Below are 18,670 nucleotides of genomic sequence, written 5' to 3'. Positions count from 1 at the left end.
TGTATAATAGTGATAAATAATGTTAGAATAAGTATAGATGTAAATATTGTGTTGTAAATATATATTAGACTATGTAAATACATAGAACTAAATAAATAAATAAATAAAAAAAAAAAAATCGATTGATTTTTCTTACATTTTTTATAATATATTGAAACTGTTTTTTATTTCAACATTGCATTTTTCTTTTCTTTACGTCATTGTTTTATTAAAAAAAAAAACATTGCTACTTCTTTTCTCTACTAAACAACGTCTTTAAGTGCGTTAAATGAAAACTTAAACCAACCAATGATATATTTTCAATGAGTCGATTTTCTTAGTTAAGAAGATTTCTGATAAAATCACGACGTATAACATGATGAAACATTCAGTTTTAATATATATTACATCAGAAATATGACATTTTATCCGATTATGAACAGGTTAAAATTGTAGAATAATCAGCGTGCGTGCATGAGAATTGTCTCAATGTTAAGAAAGCAAAATCAAGCAAATGTCCATAATATTCTCATTGCCGAAAATGTTTAAAAAGATAAATCAAAACGGCATTTTTCGCATGCAGCCTTCAAAAATTTTAAACAAAATCATTTGTTCATGTATATTTAATTACAATTGAAATTAAAACCAACACAATTTGTTGAAAGCAAAAATATTTTAGAAAAAATATAAGCAAAATCTTGAACGTCGATTTACGATGCATGATCAAATGTCTAGTATCTTCTTGTAGAAAATGGTCAGTATTTTTCACTTCGGTGTAATAAATTTCCTGTTTTGCTTATATAAAACTGTGGGAAGGTTTTTCAAATATGCAAAACAGTTTAACATATAATTTTGGTACAATCCAAACAAAAGTTATTTACAAATTATTAAAAGAGTATATTCTAATCCTATATGCAAGCATGACGCTTATTTAAGTGCGGTAACAAAGTGAAGACAATCTTATTTACATCGTATTTGATCTCAATGTACACAGTGAAATTATAGAACAATTATATGCAAGGAGCGTAAAAGAAATTAAGGATCACTTATAAAAAAGCATTTACAAGTGTTTGTACTCCCTAGGTACTACAGTGCCTCCAATACAGCTGGACGGGTAAACTCCTTTGCTGTCCTACTACGACAAAGAACCTGGAGCCTATAGGAAGCCACAGTCAGGTAAATTCACTCACTCCTGTTCGAGCAGTGGCTGCAAATGCTGAGCCCGCATAAAGACATATTATGGAATTTATTTTATTTTATCGTTAATCCATTTAACTTTTTTGTTATACTTCCCTACTAGTTAATTATTTTTGTTTTGTTTTAAGGTTACAATTTCTTTCAATACATTTTTTTTCTTATTTTTCATGATTGTCTCGTGTAGTTTTTTTTTAAATAAAAAAAAAGGTTCTTTCAATACTTTATATGGTGGAATGGACTCGGCACTATTAGACACTTTTCTGGATTAAAAAAATACAATTTATACCACCTTTAATAAAGTGAGCACATTCTGTATATTATGAAACATGATAAATCACAAAGTTAGTGGTTCAAATATGAATTAGGTGTAACTCATTCATACTAGTACGGCTCATGAGAATATTACCAGATAGAAAGTTTGCAAGGATGACTGACAGAAAACATAAGTGAGAGTAAATCATCTTAAGCGAAGAAAGGTTTGTGGCATTAAAAAATGGTGCTGTTAACGTTGCTGAAGATGACTTATTTTTTCGCTTCCCAGAGAAAATTATACTATAATTTATGGCATAAGAAGATAAGGCTCCATAGATCTGCCGTGGGACCAAAATGTAAAACAGTAAAAAAATTATCCATTATTTATGAATTTGTATTTAATAATATATCACAATAATTGATAAATTTCAATTTTTTTCACAATTTTAAAATAAAAAATAATAACTCTGATAGCAGTGTCGTAGTTACGGTAACTAGTGATACAAAAACAAATATAAATTCAGAATTTATGTGCAAATATATATCTTTCTCACACGAATGATTTCACATGTATTTGCTTAAAATTTGTATCGAGCACAATATTTGCACTATATACAGAAATGTGGCCAGTAAAGGGATAACGTGTCTTTTGATTCTACCACTATGGTAACATCGTACTCGTAGCGTATGATGTTAACGACCTTATCTCCCTAAGTTATAGATTTATCACTTACTACATACTTAAAAGAGTTTTTATTTGTTTGTTTAGTTTGTGTAAAAAAAAAGTATTGTATAATATAATTACTGTTTAATATTTTTTTTAATATAAAATATAATTTATTGGAGTTTAGTTAAAATACTGGGCAAGGCATTTAAAATGCATACAAATATGAAAGATAGCTGTATATTATTTCTGGGTATCAAATAATAATAATTTATTCCAGTTAACTTAAAAATACACTTTTTATAAAGCCTTAAATACAATATAGTAAAAATATGGATAATTTCATTTCGACTTTGTAAAAAATATAAAATATGAGGATTTGTTTATCGTAACTGGCCATTATTAAAAATGAAATAAAGTCGAATTGAGGGCAATGCATGTAAATCGCTCAGCTGTGTTTTTGTGCATTACGTGTCTGAATAAAAACTGTTATTTATAAATTGACGCCTACGAAAACCTGTTGTGTCAATTAAATTCATTTAACATAACTCGCTCGAAGAAAAGTAGCACGGTGCAAATATTATGTGACATTCTGGTGTATTTCACGGCAAGATAAAATTGAGAATAATTACAACTCGAACAAACACATTTATTATAACAAATTATGTGTGATTAAATAGACACTTTGAAATATATTTTTTGTTTATATCATCAAACGATTGTTTTGAAATATTAGCACTTTTTGTCAATTTTAATGTCTCTCGTGTTCTTCTAGTAGCCTTTAATATTGTTTTTTCAAATATATACCCACACACAGACTATGCCTTTGTAGGATTTTTTGCTACGTGATAAGGCATTTTTCAACATTTATTGTAAAAAAAAGAATATATAATATCACCAATAAATAAAAAAGTAATAAAACTACAAAAAAACTTATTTCTTAAATTAATGCCCTTATCTCGTTTCTCTAATCGTATTTAAATCAAAAGTTTCAAATTAGTTTTCAATTAGTTTTCTTTTATATTTGTTTATGATTATTCTTTTTCTCTCTTTATTCACACAATCCAACATTCAAATGTTTCATATAATTTTACTTCTTAATTTATCGTAAAAAATGTATATACTACAATGGACTTTTTATTTTGTTTTTTATATTTATTTCTCTGGATAACTTCTGAAGCACCATTTTTAAAAAATGAAACACCCCAACATATCTTGCATCTTAGAAGTGCAAAGGTGGTTAGGATTTAGTTCCCCGTTTTCAATTTTGCAAAATTAAAGTTACACAGCTCAGCAAAAATGATATAAATAATGGGACCTTAATTTAAAGTAGATATATGGCAAGTTTTTTTCAGTTCAGTTTAATTCAGTGCTACATAGTGGCGTTTATTTATAGTTTAATTTGACATATTGTTTTCAATTTAAAACTCCTTTCACGATTATCAGTCGATATTCATAGTTGTTATTACAACATGGCGGCCTCCGTGGTGTAGTGGTCAAGACGCTTGACTCACGCACGGAAGGTTCCGGGTTCGATTCCCGGTGAGAACACAGAAATTAAAAATGTGATTTTTCTCAAGCCTGGTTGTTCTGTAATATAATTCACAACTGTAATTGGGCCTCCTGGCCTGTTGTGGTGCAAAAAAAAAAATGAAATGAAATAAATCACGAACTGTTTAAATCACAATAATCGAGAGAAAAAATAATATGGCTCACTATGCGATGGAGATGTTGATAAGAGTTTGGCTACAAATATCACGAAGTCTACAAAAATAAAAAAACGGTCTAAATTTAAGTTTTCCTATGTTCTAGTACACCACAGAAATGTGAACACGGAAAGAAAGAGAACACATAAAGATAGGGCAGTTCAAAATGTGGTACTGGCGTAAAATGTTGCGGATACCATGAAAGGCCCATAAGCCCAATGGTTCTATATTGCAAAAATCGGGTATTGAACAGTCACAAAGTGAAAAGACAACGTGAAAAAACGTTATGCAAAGACGTGCACAGGAAACTCGATCTCGCGCGCAGAAGAAGTCTTGCGATGAACAGACTTGGTCACAGAAGCGACTGGAGCATGGCGTCTCTCTTCACGAGACCTTTAGAAGCGCTAAAGACTGGGTGGATGGAGGCAGATCCTAACGACGCCGACACGACGTGCTTTCTTCCAATGTGACCACGACTGCTCTGTCAAGAGCAATCGAATAAGAAGAGAAATAATGATTTTTAGTATTATAACATATGTTATAATCCATTATCCATACTTCAATTGATGCAAACAGTAAAATAAGAAGTGAAAATTCTTGAACTTCACCCATTAACTATTTTTTTTAATGGGTACTCCCTTTTGGCTTTTTTTATTGCACCTACGTAACTCAACTTGTACCTATAATATTCCAAGTTACATAGGAAAAAAGCAGTTGGTAATTATATTTTGCCATAGTTATTATTAAATTTAAAAGTTATTTTTATTTATATGCAGGTTTTGTCATACTATGATATATGTACCCTTTGCTGCAAAAATAATTACACTACGGTTTCACAAAAATTTTGTCATAAGTTTGTGGTTTCCCATTACTTTATAGTAGCTACGCTACATATATTGTCAAAATCAACAATGACTCGATATCTGATATTTGAACTTAACTTATTTTTTCTTTACCGTTTCAAATACGTTACAATGCCTGCTGAATAGTAAATTGATCATATACTAATACAAGTGAAGAAAAAATGTAATTAGGACAATGCATTTTAATAATAAAACTTCCATCATAATAATTTGAAACGGCATAATTTCAAATCAATTATTCGGGTAGCGAATAATAGATAATTTTCCAATTAAGTAATAGTTGTTTCATATTATGGTAATACCAACATTTGTACCAGGATAGCATAACGCGATATCGTTAAAGTTCACATTTTGTATACATTATCCTAGTATTGCAGACTATTGATAGATATTGTACTAGGGGGAAGGACGGACCTATCATACCGTAGGCTGTTGTAATTAATATCCATAGCGATGCATTTTAGAATGTAATGGTTAGGTAAAGTTCGCTCTTAATTACATCATATTGATTTTATAGTGTACTGTAAAGAAGGGGCTCTCTCTCTATAATAATAATAATTATCAACCATAATGAAACATTGAATCTGATGAATATTTGTTTAGTATGAAACTTCGTAAAATATTAATTGTATTGTTTATATCGTCATATCTGTACCTTTTTGCCGCTGTGAAGTTAAAAATGCAGAAATTATACACTAAGCCGTATATCGAAGTCCAATTTCGTCGAAAAAATGCCTTTTTAAGTTCAAACAAAAGTCTGAAGTCTACTGTATTTTAATCAGTAGTTTGAAATGTGCTATTTCAATATATACCTTTGTTTATTTATTCTTTTAAAACAATTTTTTTACATTAAAACATCTATGCATATTGAAATTTCCTCATTTGTTTCAAAAAATATTTTGTTTTGGAAATCGTTTCATCACAAAATCTTGTTTCTTGAACATTTAATTTAATTAAATTCCTTTGAAGTACAAATTATATCATGTATAATTAAAAAACTGTTTTGTTAGCGGTGTATTATGATGTTAAGGGGTTTAGAAAAAATATTCAATAACCATATTCTATTATTTGCAGACATATTAAGATTATTAATACAAGCATCATTATCATACCCTTTTCACAACGGATGGTGCATGGGGCACTGCATTGGTACATCAACCGCATCGTATATATATTTTTTTTCACATAAAGGCAAGACCCTTCTGCATTTAAAAGAAAATGTTTCATTTCAAGCGTATAGGGAATCAAACCATAGGCCTCTTGCGTGGTACAACGCGCTGTACGTTTGACCACGGAGAGGACAATACCAACACAAACTATGCATTTACTGTACAATATTTATAAATCGCAAAAGTTTTGATTTCATGAGCCTAAATGGGATTTAGGTATTTTAAAAAACGATGATTTTACTTTAAAGATAATTTCGTCAAAAGTTTCTTTAAGAAGTTTGTTTTGTTGAGTTTAACAATTTATTTTACAGATATGCACGTGCATTCAATTTACAACAACAAAAAATTCAGCCTTAGACGGAACAAATATAAATTATTTATTCGGCAAAATGTTTTCACATCCAATTCTGTCTAAGATAATAGTTGCGCATGTTGTAACACAATAATCTGTTGTAATGTTATTTCTTTACTCCGCGGGCGCGGGCGCGACTCGAAGCGAGAACCGTCAGCGTCGTGACTGCGTCAGATATTGCAACAATTGCGCCCTGGTTTCACAAACCGTACAAAACACTGTATATTTCCATACGAGTGTGTATTTCTTGCAGTACCGAGTCGCTATTTGTTAATTCCGTGATATTTTGCAAAAATATGAATGGTTGAAACACTTCTAAGGCCGCGGGCGTTTTGAGATTTCCGCGGAGAATAGCCCAAGTGTGCCACGTTTTAATTGGACGGTCGTTAGAAAAGATCAGTTAATGGACTTAATCAAAAATCATTGTACTATCACTTCCGGAGTGATTGTTTATTATTTTTATTTTTTTAAATATTTTGTTGACTTTTAAGCCAGTAATTGTCACTGAGATTTTAATATGTACTTATTTTCTATTTAATGCGTGAGTGGACTCGCCGCAAGCTTATAGTTATTTAAATTATCTAAAAACCATTGAAATTTACGAACAATATAAACTTTTCTATTGACAGTGAAAAATTCTTACCAAACAATTTTAGAAACAGCTAAAACGTATCTACTCGGGTTTTCAGAAGTTAAATTTTAGTTTAGAAAACTTTAATTCGTAACTTTGCACAAATGGTTGCTCTCAAAGTAAAATGGTTATCATTTTCGGTAAAACTGTGATTATTTTTCGCATAGTGTACGTATACATTGAAATCAGTTTAATAGAAAAATATACTTCAAAAGTTAGCATTTGCTGACAAAGAATTTTAAACGTTAGCATCTTCCGAATGCCTCAAATTGGAGTAAGAGTAAAGAACACACTGTACAATATTAATAAATAAAAGTATTTAACCCAAATGGTTACAAAGTTAATCAAACGATTTTTAATTATTTGTTAATAGTAAAAGAAGATTTATATTGTATTGTATTGTATTGTATCTTTAAATTGTATTTTTTTAAATTTGTGTTGTTAATACACTCATCTTTTTATTATTATTTTTATACCAACTTTACTTTTTAACACTGTTCCTATCTTTTATTTCTTTATATTGTATTTTTTTTTAAATGTTGTTTATCTACTAATGTTCTTTTTTTAATACCAACTTTACTTCTAAACACTGTTCTATCTTTTGTTGCGTTATATTGTATTTTTTAAATTTAATTTTGTTTATAATATACTCATATTTTATATAACTTTCATGTATGTAAAAGCCTATGGGCGTGAAAAATTAATAAAATAAAATAAAGATAAAAAAATCTTACCGTTTTCATCGCCTCTTGCTTCTTTGTTTGTCGTATTTACGTCCCGCGAAGAATTTGAAATGTCGTTGGTCTCTTGGGAGTGTATTCTTACACGTATGTCACCTCCAGAAGATTGAGATTCTTCAAGAGATTTCTCGGCATGTCCCTCTTCAATTTTTTTATGTTTATATCTTGTTTCCTTAGAAGTAACGAAATTATTACGGTTGATGTTGACTCTTGAAGTTGCAGAATTTATTAAGTTACAACTTCCATTTTCAAATGTTTTTCGAGCGTCTTCTTCACCGGGCCGTTTATTTGATTTATCGTTATTAACAAATATTGTTACCTCGTTGAGTACATTCGATCTGTCCAACGTAATGTGATCAGATTTAAGGGTTGTCGTTTCTATGACAAGATCTTGTTCCGATGACGAAACGATTTCGTTTTCGACGAGGAACTGGACTTTCTTGCGCTGGAGAACGGCGCTTTGTATTGTTGTCGGGGATTTGTTGGCCGGGGGCGTCGGCAAGTAAAAGTGCGACCCAGAAAGCCTCCCGTCGGGGCTGGCGGGGCGCGGGGGCTCCGCCACGGGGACCGGTCTGCCCGCTCGCGGCTTCTTCAATATGGACTTGATCGCGGAGTCTGCGCCGAGAGACCGGTTCGCGACAAAAGCACCGGATAAATTATTCACGGCCGATTGTTTGGTAACAATTTTTTGTCCGCTCTCCTTACGGTCGCTCTCGCTTTCCTCTTCCGATGTTTCCGTTTTACTCCTCCGAGGTGGTCGCCTGGGAGATGCACTTCCAGTTTTCGTTAGTACTGACGATGCACTTTTATGATCAATATTCGCGCCATAATTCTTAGATATTTCTGTTTCATGTGTGTGGTTGCTCATTGTTTCTTGAGAATATGATAGAGAGTGCATATTTTTGTCAGTTAACAAATTCGTTTGACCGTCGACTTGAACATCGTCATAAACAAACTCGTCGTTAACACTAGGTGTAGAAGACTGACCAAATATTCTTATCCTCTGTCCTCCAATTGCTTGAACACTAGAATATGGTCCATTGTGTTTAGAACCCTTTTTACTCTCTCTCAAATTTTTTTGCAATTTTCTCAATGTAAAAGTTTCGTCGTTTTCAAAATCTGCAAAAACATCGTCTTCGTCGTCATTTTTGACAGATCGCAATTTTTCCATTTTCATTTTTTGCATCAAGTCGTAAGGATTCACGTCACATTCCAAAATAGATCGTCTATTATTGACGTCATTGTCAATATTTTGAATATCTTCGTACCATAAATCTTTACTTCTGTTTACACTCTTACTCCTCCCTTTGAGTGTATCACCACTGGGACTCCGCCGCCTGCCTCTGTTTCTAACGGGAGATATACTTTTCGCTCGGCTTCTGGAAGCGGTAAACTGGCTGCCTACATGGGCCGATTCGAGCGGTGACGTTAATCTCGTTCTCCGCATTAGGTCATACGGGTCAGAGGTTTGATTTTGAGAAGTTAAGCTTAAAATAGTCGGCCTCGATTTGGACGTAGGTGTCAATTTCACAGTACCAGCTCTCAAGGTCCCGCCCGAAGTCCGCACAGGCGTTTGCGGTCCTCTAACCGTTCCACCCATCACTTGACCTCTCACGGTACCATTCATTGGAACTCCGAGCGGCAATCGTGATCCTTTGCATTTTTTACAAATGCTGACCTTTTTTGTACTTCCTTTCTTGGTGCCGTTAATGTATTCGGGACAAGAACAAACGACAACCGCATAGTTTTGCACTGGGTTCGGCGATGCACTGATGAGTAATGGGGAAGCCGGTTTGGCATACTGGAGATACAGTCCCGGGCGCCCGGGGTTGGCCTGCGCCCTCACTGTACCGTAGAGCCAAGCGTCCGCATACTTCATCGACTTGGATAGAGAAGATCCTCCGGGACCGCCAGGACTCCCGGGGCCTCCATATCCACTTGACGCCTGACTCCCGCTACTACCACCGGGGCTTAGTTTTAATCGTTGTCCCCAAGATTTTTTCGACTTTTCATCGGTCGGAGAATAATTCATCTGAAAAAAGGAGAAAAAGCAATTAATACAAAATTAACTATATAATTCATTTAACAAATTGAGGAATTATATTGCTCGTCTAGATATATTATCATCAGTTATTATTTTTTTATTAAGTTCAAGAACTTATATTAACTTTTAATAACATTAAATGAAAATGGATTGTGAACTTTTATGTTCTCTTGTTGGTATATCCTTGAACTTTTCGTTTCTGCTCAAAGTAACCACACCACGATGTAATGTGTAAATGCTTATCTACTTGACATTTAAAAATAAAATAGGTTTATTTCATATTTGTTGTACTAATCAAAGGCTCAGGAAAGAGTATTTATATACACCAAAAGGTATTTTTACATTATTAGACACATAATTAGAAAATTGAAGCACATTTTTAGTCTCGTTCAGATTTATATATGATCCGAACATTAACATAGAAAATAAAATATCGTACTTCATAAAATATATTTCATTTTCTATTTCCATTTCAAACATTTTACAGCCGTTATTTATTTAATAGAATGGAGTGGCCATCTAACAATTCTCAAAAATATTTGCTAATTTTCGAGTACGTTCGTCGTGCGCACTACCAGAAGACCGCCATAATTATAGTCAATATTATACATATTCATACTGTTATAACACTAGAATTCTTTTTGTTGCAGTACCTACATAAAACCAATTTTTTTTTAAATATAAAAATGCGTTGTATTTCTCTTACATTAATTTTGTTCACATGTGTCGTTTATAGGTAAAATCAAAAACAGAATCCTATCTCACGATCTTAATTCAACCGTTTTTTTTATCGCTTTAAAATAACGTTGCGTCGGTTTGAATTATCTTATGTCTCGTCCATACACGATAGGTATACTTGAAAAACTTTAATTAAAGCACGATATTTTTTTTTAAATATTTTAAATTTAATAATTATAATTATTATATTTGAATATTATTATGTCAAATTTGAAATTTTATGTTTTATTGCTAATGTCAATGTAATTGCTATAACCAGATTAATTATCTATTATAAGAAAGTGTTCCTTGCTTGTAAATTTGTCCATTTTCTGCAATCGTGATTTTTGCCATTCTATGCACAACATTAAATTAAATAAGACATTCGTGCATAAATCAATTTCTAACCAATATTTTTAATTTTACCAAACAGTTTATTTAAAAAAATGAATGCTTGTATTTTTTTTCATTTGTTGCAACAGACAGAAAACATTTTCGAAAAGGGAATATTTTTGAAGTATTTTTTTTATTGTATAAATTTGATAGTAATTTGTATTTGATGATAAATGACTCAGCAGGGAGCATAAAAAGTTTTTGAAAAAAATGTCAACCAACAATCAACCAGTTAAATATTTGTGAAAATTAATAATAATCTTTTTTTTGACATTTGGCATTTAAAAAAATTACAATCACATAGCACACAATATTATAATATACATTTAATATTATAATTTATCTATAATCCCCAGTAGTACAATTTAAAGTGATATGTAAATTTTCACATGTTTGTTTTCATTGCATATATCTATGTAAGTAAATCCGAACTAATATAGATAAAAGTTGTATGTGTGTGCCATTGCCCCCGTAGGCAACACAGCAAGAAGCGACAGCAAGGCGATCCACAATCATTGGCTCAATTATTTTTACATTCTCTCAAATGACAATGGACCACCTCGCTATCACCACTCACCATATCTCCCACAAGTACGATAAGCATATTTTAATACTTAATAAATATGTACATGTTAGTTGTCATAATAATCAATAAATAACGAAATCATATTGGGTTTTCAAGGGCGTTGTACCTTGTCCAAAAACCCGAGCACCACAGTTCTTGAAAATCTCAGGACCCCAATTACAATGGGAAGTTAACAGAGTTATCTTTGACGGGTTTTAAAGAAAAACCGATATTTGTGTATGAAAATGAATATATTTGCATTAACATTTAAAGTATTTTCGTCGGTAACCTATAATTGAACATGTTTAGAAAAAAAATTGTACGCGTATGCTGCTTTTTCATACAGAAAACTTAATTTTACTTTGTAGATTAAATTAAAGATAAGTGTTGACTTCCGATTGTAATCGAAGCCCTGTAAAGGTTTCCCTTATCGATAAAGGTCAATTATTGTTTTTATTTTTTTCTCTATTGTAGTGATAGCGCTAGGTCTATCTAGTTCTTAGTTTGAGAACAATGAGGGAATTATGCTTTTGTAAAATGTTTGACCATAAAGTTAATGCTTTAAATATGAATAATATAATATTTTTAAATTAGTTTTATTTTTAAATTGCTGCAAAATTGTATCTTATAGATTTATTATTTTTTCTATATACACTGAATGAATTAGTTTGAATTTTTTTATTTGGAAAAACAACAGTTAATTTATAAAAAAATGTACGGGTAAATAATAATATTTAAAGAACAACATACAAGATGGTTAAATTAAATTAAAAAAATTACGTTCCCAGAGCGTTAGGAGGGATGAAAGGATAAGAAAAGATTCGGATAAAATAGGAAAAAAGAGGGATTCTGTTGAGGAGATTACCCTTAAAATGCCTATAAAGAATAGAGAGAAGAATAACGTGATAGATTTTATAACATGAATGCTTTTCTCTAGCAGGTCTTTTATAAAACCGTATTTAAAACGACTGATTTATGTTTCTTGTTTTTTTTTCATGAAATGCAATGATTCTACGGGTTTATTAGTGCACTTACAATTTTTATTTAATTTTTATACGTATGTTTATTTTTTTCACAAAACATTTTGTTCAACGATTTTAGTCAATTAAAAAAAATAATTACTACAAACATAGAATTAAGAATAGTCCAGAAACCGCATACGCGCATTAAACAGAAGGCGACTAAAATACTCATAAAAAAGTAGTATTACGTTTTGACCCATTAGTTTCTTTGTAGACGTCGCTCAGTACGCAACTCTCGATTTTAATTCAACTATGGCGTGTTGTGTCGTTTTAAAGTGTAAAAATACTTTTGAGATCGTAAAGAAACAGAATGGAATCACATATCATGCGTAGTTAGCAAAATAATGTACAAGTAGCAAATGCATTACTTAAAAATTGAATCATTTTTATATCTGTCAGATTGTCGAAGAAAACAAAATGGACATTTCGTTAGTGTTGCCAGGGTAGTAATATTTTTACCCTTCTTTGCTCATCTAATATGAGAACTAATGAAAGTTGAACCTCGGATTAAACAACGCTGTGGCGGACAGTTGACTGACATTATCTTTAAAACATTAAATATTATTTAAGATGATATAAAAATATCCGTTTTATGTAAAATAAAATTTGTTTAATTTTTTAAGTTTAAAGTTCACTAATTAAATGACGCTTTACTTATCTACTATGTTGTGTCAATCAATGTTTCCGCGTGTACAATCAAATTATAGAGAAATTAATAAATCGCTTTTTTTTACCTTACAATTGTGTTGTGAATATATTTTTCCCATTTGGCAACATTATGCGGCAACTTCACGAATACGCGCGGCAAAAGTGAGGCAAAGTGGGGAATTCTCGGACACATTCTGATGTATTCAAATATGATTCTACGCTCCTTCTGGACTATTCTTAATTCTATGATTATAAACCTATTTTTCTGTTTTGTGCATGATGTGTTCACATATATTTCGGGGGTTAAGGGTCATAAGGGCGAAACTACAAAAACACAGTTTTGAGATAAATGATAAAACAGTTTTCAAAAAATAATACTGTCTTTTAAGGGTAACAAATAAAGAAAATAAAAAATACAGTTAATAGAGCATAAAATGTTTTAGAGGCAAAAATATGAAACTACGCTTTCGTCTATATGACCCTAACTTGCGCTTACATAAGTAAATTAACAAAATGATGTAAAAGGTGATTTATTCTTCTGACTTTAAGCAAAACGCTTCATTTGTAGTTTCACACAAATTTATCTAGGTAACTACTTATCATATGAGTTTCATCTTTTTGTCACTAACAGGATATTTTGTTTGGATATCAGATTAGTACTTAACACAAAACAGCATTTTTTGTAGTTTCGCCCTTATGACCCTAAGCCCCCGATTTGATGAACAATGTCTAAAATAACAATTTGTGATTATGATACCAATGTCATATGTATTGTTTATTGTTTGTGAACGAAAATAAATACACAACATATTGTAATCATCTCTGATATGAAATATTTTTACACAATATTATTTTTGGTATGTGTATATATATTTACATATTTATACACACACAAAATCAAAATGAATATGAAAAATGTTTGAAACATTCTAATATAACTTGCACTTATATTTTTAATATCCATGACCCGACCTTGACCATTGCTTAAAAGCTTAAATCGTGTCAAAATCATAAAGTGCATAAATTCAAGACAGATTTTTTCGTCACCAAACGATTTATGTAATTATATAATTGTTGAAAGATTCAGGATGTTTATGCATAAGCCACTTGCCAAAAAAACGTTACGTCACAAATGAACTCATTTAAGGTCGACAGCCGGAAGATGCCAATATCGTGCATACTTAATTAAGTTTTTCTGATGCAAAACCGCGGCACTTTGCTAAATTGACGTTTTTTAGGTCGCACCGTACGCGATAACATTATGAACAAATACATTATGTTGGTAACTCAAATTGTGCGATCTATTTGTGGTGATGAGGACCATAATATTATTACTTCATTACAAGTTCATATACTGTTCATACGGCTCATTTGAGAAATCATATCCCATCCACTATAAAAGACCGGTGACCTACCGAAGTTCCGGTTTCGGTTGCAGCCAATAAAACGAATTTCGGCCGAGGTGTGTCGAATCACATTCGGACTAACTAATTTTGTGATTTGTTCACTAATAGTTCTTCTAAAATCAATAATATTTATTTTTTCGTGATTCCTTTATAGTTAATAAAATAGAATTTCTATAGTGTCCATTAAAGAACTATTACATGTAAGAAATCTGCATCACATAACAACGAACGAAAAAGTTGTGAAAATGAGCAAATTTACTCATTAAATTTGTTTAATTTATTCCATCTTGTGTTTTATTGATCACTTATTTTAATGAATTTTTGGGCGGTTCGAAGTTATTATTATTTTTTATTTTAGTACAAAATAAATATTAGCGTTCTTATACTTATCGGAAATATTTCAATTTTGATGACCATTTTCAAGGAGTTGTAAATAACTCACTGTTAGGAAATGGAAACCAACTTAGGGTAGATGGAGTTCGAACCTCGGACCTCTAATCCGTGAGTCTGCTTATAGCCACGGGAACACAACCAGATTTTTATTGAAATAAGTTTAGGTTTCGGTTTCAGCCAAAACTAGAAAAGAAGCCCAAATTTCGATTTAAGTTTCGGTATCGGTTGAAAATCTTGTTTCGGTCGGTCACTAAAAAATAATATGTCTACAGCATCTCTTTTTCAATCACGTCGAATGAAATATTTTCTTTCTCTTCCTATACTACGAGCATGTATATTTTTCTTCTTTTGTTTTCTTATTTTCATTTACTTTTTTATCATTTACTTTTGTATCACATATTTACTGTGTTTTTTTTTATTGCAAAGTTATATTTCATTGATTAACAAGCATTTTACTGCTTAAAGCGGTAGTATTGTTTTGATCTTCAATATTTTTTAATGAGGTATACGTACAGCTTTTGAAAAATCTTTTTAACTGATACATAGCATTTAAAATTTAAATTTCTCGCCAATTACAGAAAGTTCTCAAAAGCACAACATATAATAATGAAAGTAATAATAGATAAAAATGCTTTGTACATGAATAGACGACTAATGAAGAATGACCTGCATATTATGTACAAGCTTTTCAGGGTGATTACTCAAGCCAAGGTTTTCTGTGCTCCGATTCGCTAAGCCTCTTGGTCTGTATGGTGCAAAAATGGTTTATCGTGTAAATATATATATGTATTTTCTATTTTTCAAAAGTATTTACACAAATATCTTTAAATTTTAGTCCTGCTGAATTTTAAGCATACAACTCGTCAGCAGGTTCTTATATATTGCTTCGATTGTTTCATACTTAACCTACATTAATAATAATTTTATTTAAAAAACACTACATATTCTACCATACTTTATATTTTATTATATAACATACAAATTATATACAAATTAAAAATATCAGTAAAACAAAAAACAATTTTCCATTAGCCATAATTTGAGCATACGTCTCACTCCTGTACTCAACTCACTATTCTTAATAAAACTATTCGTAGAATCTATATTTTTTTCACTTGTGTACAGGTGTTTTGTATTTTGTTTCATTGTAATTGTTTTTTATTATATTATTTTATACTCTGTTTACGGCGTAAGCCGTCGAATAAATAAACATACTTAATACTTTAGGAATGCAGTGTCATTTTACCATATTTCATTACAATATTTAAATTTTTATAATATTTCAATAAAAATTATAATATTTAAAATTCATCATCTAAAAACGTTCATCTTTTTAAAGTTAATTAATATCTAATAATATTAAATAAGTAGCTACTTTTGATCTTAATATATAAAATTCCTCTGAACGGGTGATGTCACTGAACTCCTCCTAAACGGCTTAACCGACTTACGTGCGGTTTTCAGAGAAATATAGATCTTTGCGCTGTGCGTGTTCGTAGATATTAAAATCTTTAGTCTAATATTAAAAAAAGAAGTATAGAGCATCTTTATTTTATTCATCAATCTACCAGGGTTGCATTCGAGGAAAATGCATTCACAAAAAAATTAAATGATGTTGGTTTTTTGTGTATAAAAAAATGTTGTTTTTGAATGTTTACAAACAACATTTGTTTTTATGAATCTCCATCAGATTCTTTCCATTAATTCCTTATAATTTCTACCCATTTATTTATTTTTCTGGATTTTTGGTAATACTAAAAATATTAAATTCAATACATTTTTAAAAATCGTATTCTTGCATAAGTACACCCCTCTGTTGGTTAGAAGACCAGAGTTTGAAGTTTGCAAAAGGAATGCCTAAAAAAAAATATTTGTTTCATGTTTTGGAATTCAACCATAAACAAGTACCTAGGTACTTACTTAAATTTAATATATAAATATTAATAATTTTTATAATTTGGAAAAGCCTCTTGCCAACGTTCGGGCAAGACAATGTATGTCTGGTCCGCTAGTATTTTATAAATATTATTTACAAAGAAAGCTCTCTTGTTATAGCTGTGATTTATATTTTTGAAAAGTGTCGTATCATTTAAAATGGCAACAGCAGATAAAAAAACTTTGCTCGGTAAAAGACGAGCTATTTTAAAGATAAAATATAAGGGGTACGGAAATCTATATACAAATTATGCAAAACTTGCAGCTCCTAAATTGAAACTCAACACAGCATCATGTATGAAAGAGCTCTTTTTTTCATTTTACCCTCCGCTTTTACACTGTGGAGACTTCCTTCAAAGGTAATCTTATAAATATATAATGACATAGCGGGATTGCGTTTCGTAACATGCAATCTTCCATAATGGCATGAAAATATTTACGCGGCCTTTGCAATACTGTGGAATTCTGTTTTGACAATTTGTAAGAGCATTCTAACAAAGTTTACGTCAACTATTCAATCAGTATGAATACAAAATATCACCAAAGCAATATTTATCAATATCTTATGAAATATAACATGTCTTTGCCCCTAGACGCGTTAATTCAATACGATAAAATATTGAACCACACATAAACATAAATTTGCTAAATCCCCCCATCTAAGCCAAGATCCGTAAAGTATCGGGCTGGTAGGTAAAGAGAGAGCTTTTAAACATTCTCAGGTTAAACCAGTAGTCCATCGAGGCTCCTTTTTATTGCTCCAATATAAAATAAGTTAAATAATCGGTAATCTAAATGAATTAAAACCCCTTCAAAATAATTAAATCTTTATTGTAATTTAAACTTTGGATATTAACGCCAGAGTCGCCTGTTTTCATATAAATTTTAATGTGAGTTTTGACACAGTCGTAAGCGGCACGCCGAAATAATTCGAACAATATATTCATATATTCCATTTCTTAACACGAGCATCTTGCTCCATTAGAGAGGTAGAAACGTTAAATATAAAATTATAATATGTAATTTTGGTATATATATGTAATATATAATATACACATATCTGCACTAAATGCGAAAGTGTTTTTGTTTGTGTATCATTCACGTTTCGACGAAACGACCTAACGACTTGATTTTTGGCACAGGGATAGCCGGAAAGATGGGAGTGAAATGGAACTAACTTTTTATTCCGAAAATTAAAAAATACTCCAAGAAATATTGAAATATAGTAATATATATATACCTTTATATAGGTGGAATGTCAAAAATATTCGACTTGATTCATTTTTTAAAATTTCTATAATTGATTTGCTTTATCTATGGTTAGTTCAATTTGCTTTTCATTTTGTAGGAGGATTTTGGATTTTGTGAACGAAATAACGATGCTTCGTCACCATAGACTAACGGATCATTGTATTTCTTTCAAAGCGATAGTTGGATGACCAAGCTACTTTCAATCCCAATAATACATATTATCATTCTATCGGAAAAAAACTTTTCGATAGACAAAAACTCTTATTAATGAACAACATAACTAATTAATATAATTTATATTTTTTCTCTAATACCACACGAGCGACGCCACGGGTAAAAGCTTGTTTTTTATAAAAATAAAGCAACAAAAACATTCTTAAACTTTTTTTTTTTTTTTTTAAATAATAGTTGAATTTTCAGTTTAGAACAACTCTTTGAGCTGGATGCACGTGTGTTAGAATTGATTTTTTTTTAATATTTATAAGGTGGTATGTGAGACTGTATAAGTACATAAAATACCTAACGTCAGCTGGTTTATGTTTTGGGCCTTAAAGGCAATTTACGCCGTTTATATAAAATAAATTATTCAATTTTTTTAGATGCAATAGTTTCTTCTTTTTTATGTTGAATACTGATTTGTTAAAAAATTAAAACATCGCAGTATTCGAATGTAAAAATTAAACATAATTCCGTGTTACTTTTCTTTGCAAAATGCAAGACTCGAGGTCGGAATAAAGCGCCAA

The 18,670-nt window shown here is 30.9% G+C and overlaps 1 protein-coding gene across 1 annotated transcript in view; it reads right to left on the bottom strand.

Annotated features, from left to right (window-relative positions):
* Positions 1-18,670, bottom strand: part of RhoGEF64C (Rho guanine nucleotide exchange factor at 64C) — a 319,583-nt gene that overhangs the window by 39,338 nt on the left and 261,575 nt on the right. The window contains exon 4 of the mRNA XM_088230971.1: positions 7,548-9,585. Within this exon, the coding sequence (XP_088087097.1) occupies positions 7,548-9,585 (2,038 nt within the window). The remainder of the gene's footprint in view (positions 1-7,547; positions 9,586-18,670) is intronic.

The sequence above is a fragment of the Micrasema longulum genome, unplaced genomic scaffold, assembly GCF_059751315.1.
Source record: "Micrasema longulum isolate JH-2025_06_02 unplaced genomic scaffold, ASM5975131v1 h1tg000835l, whole genome shotgun sequence".
Classification (NCBI taxonomy): domain Eukaryota; kingdom Metazoa; phylum Arthropoda; class Insecta; order Trichoptera; family Brachycentridae; genus Micrasema; species Micrasema longulum.
This window is presented reverse-complemented; position numbering and strand designations above follow the sequence as displayed.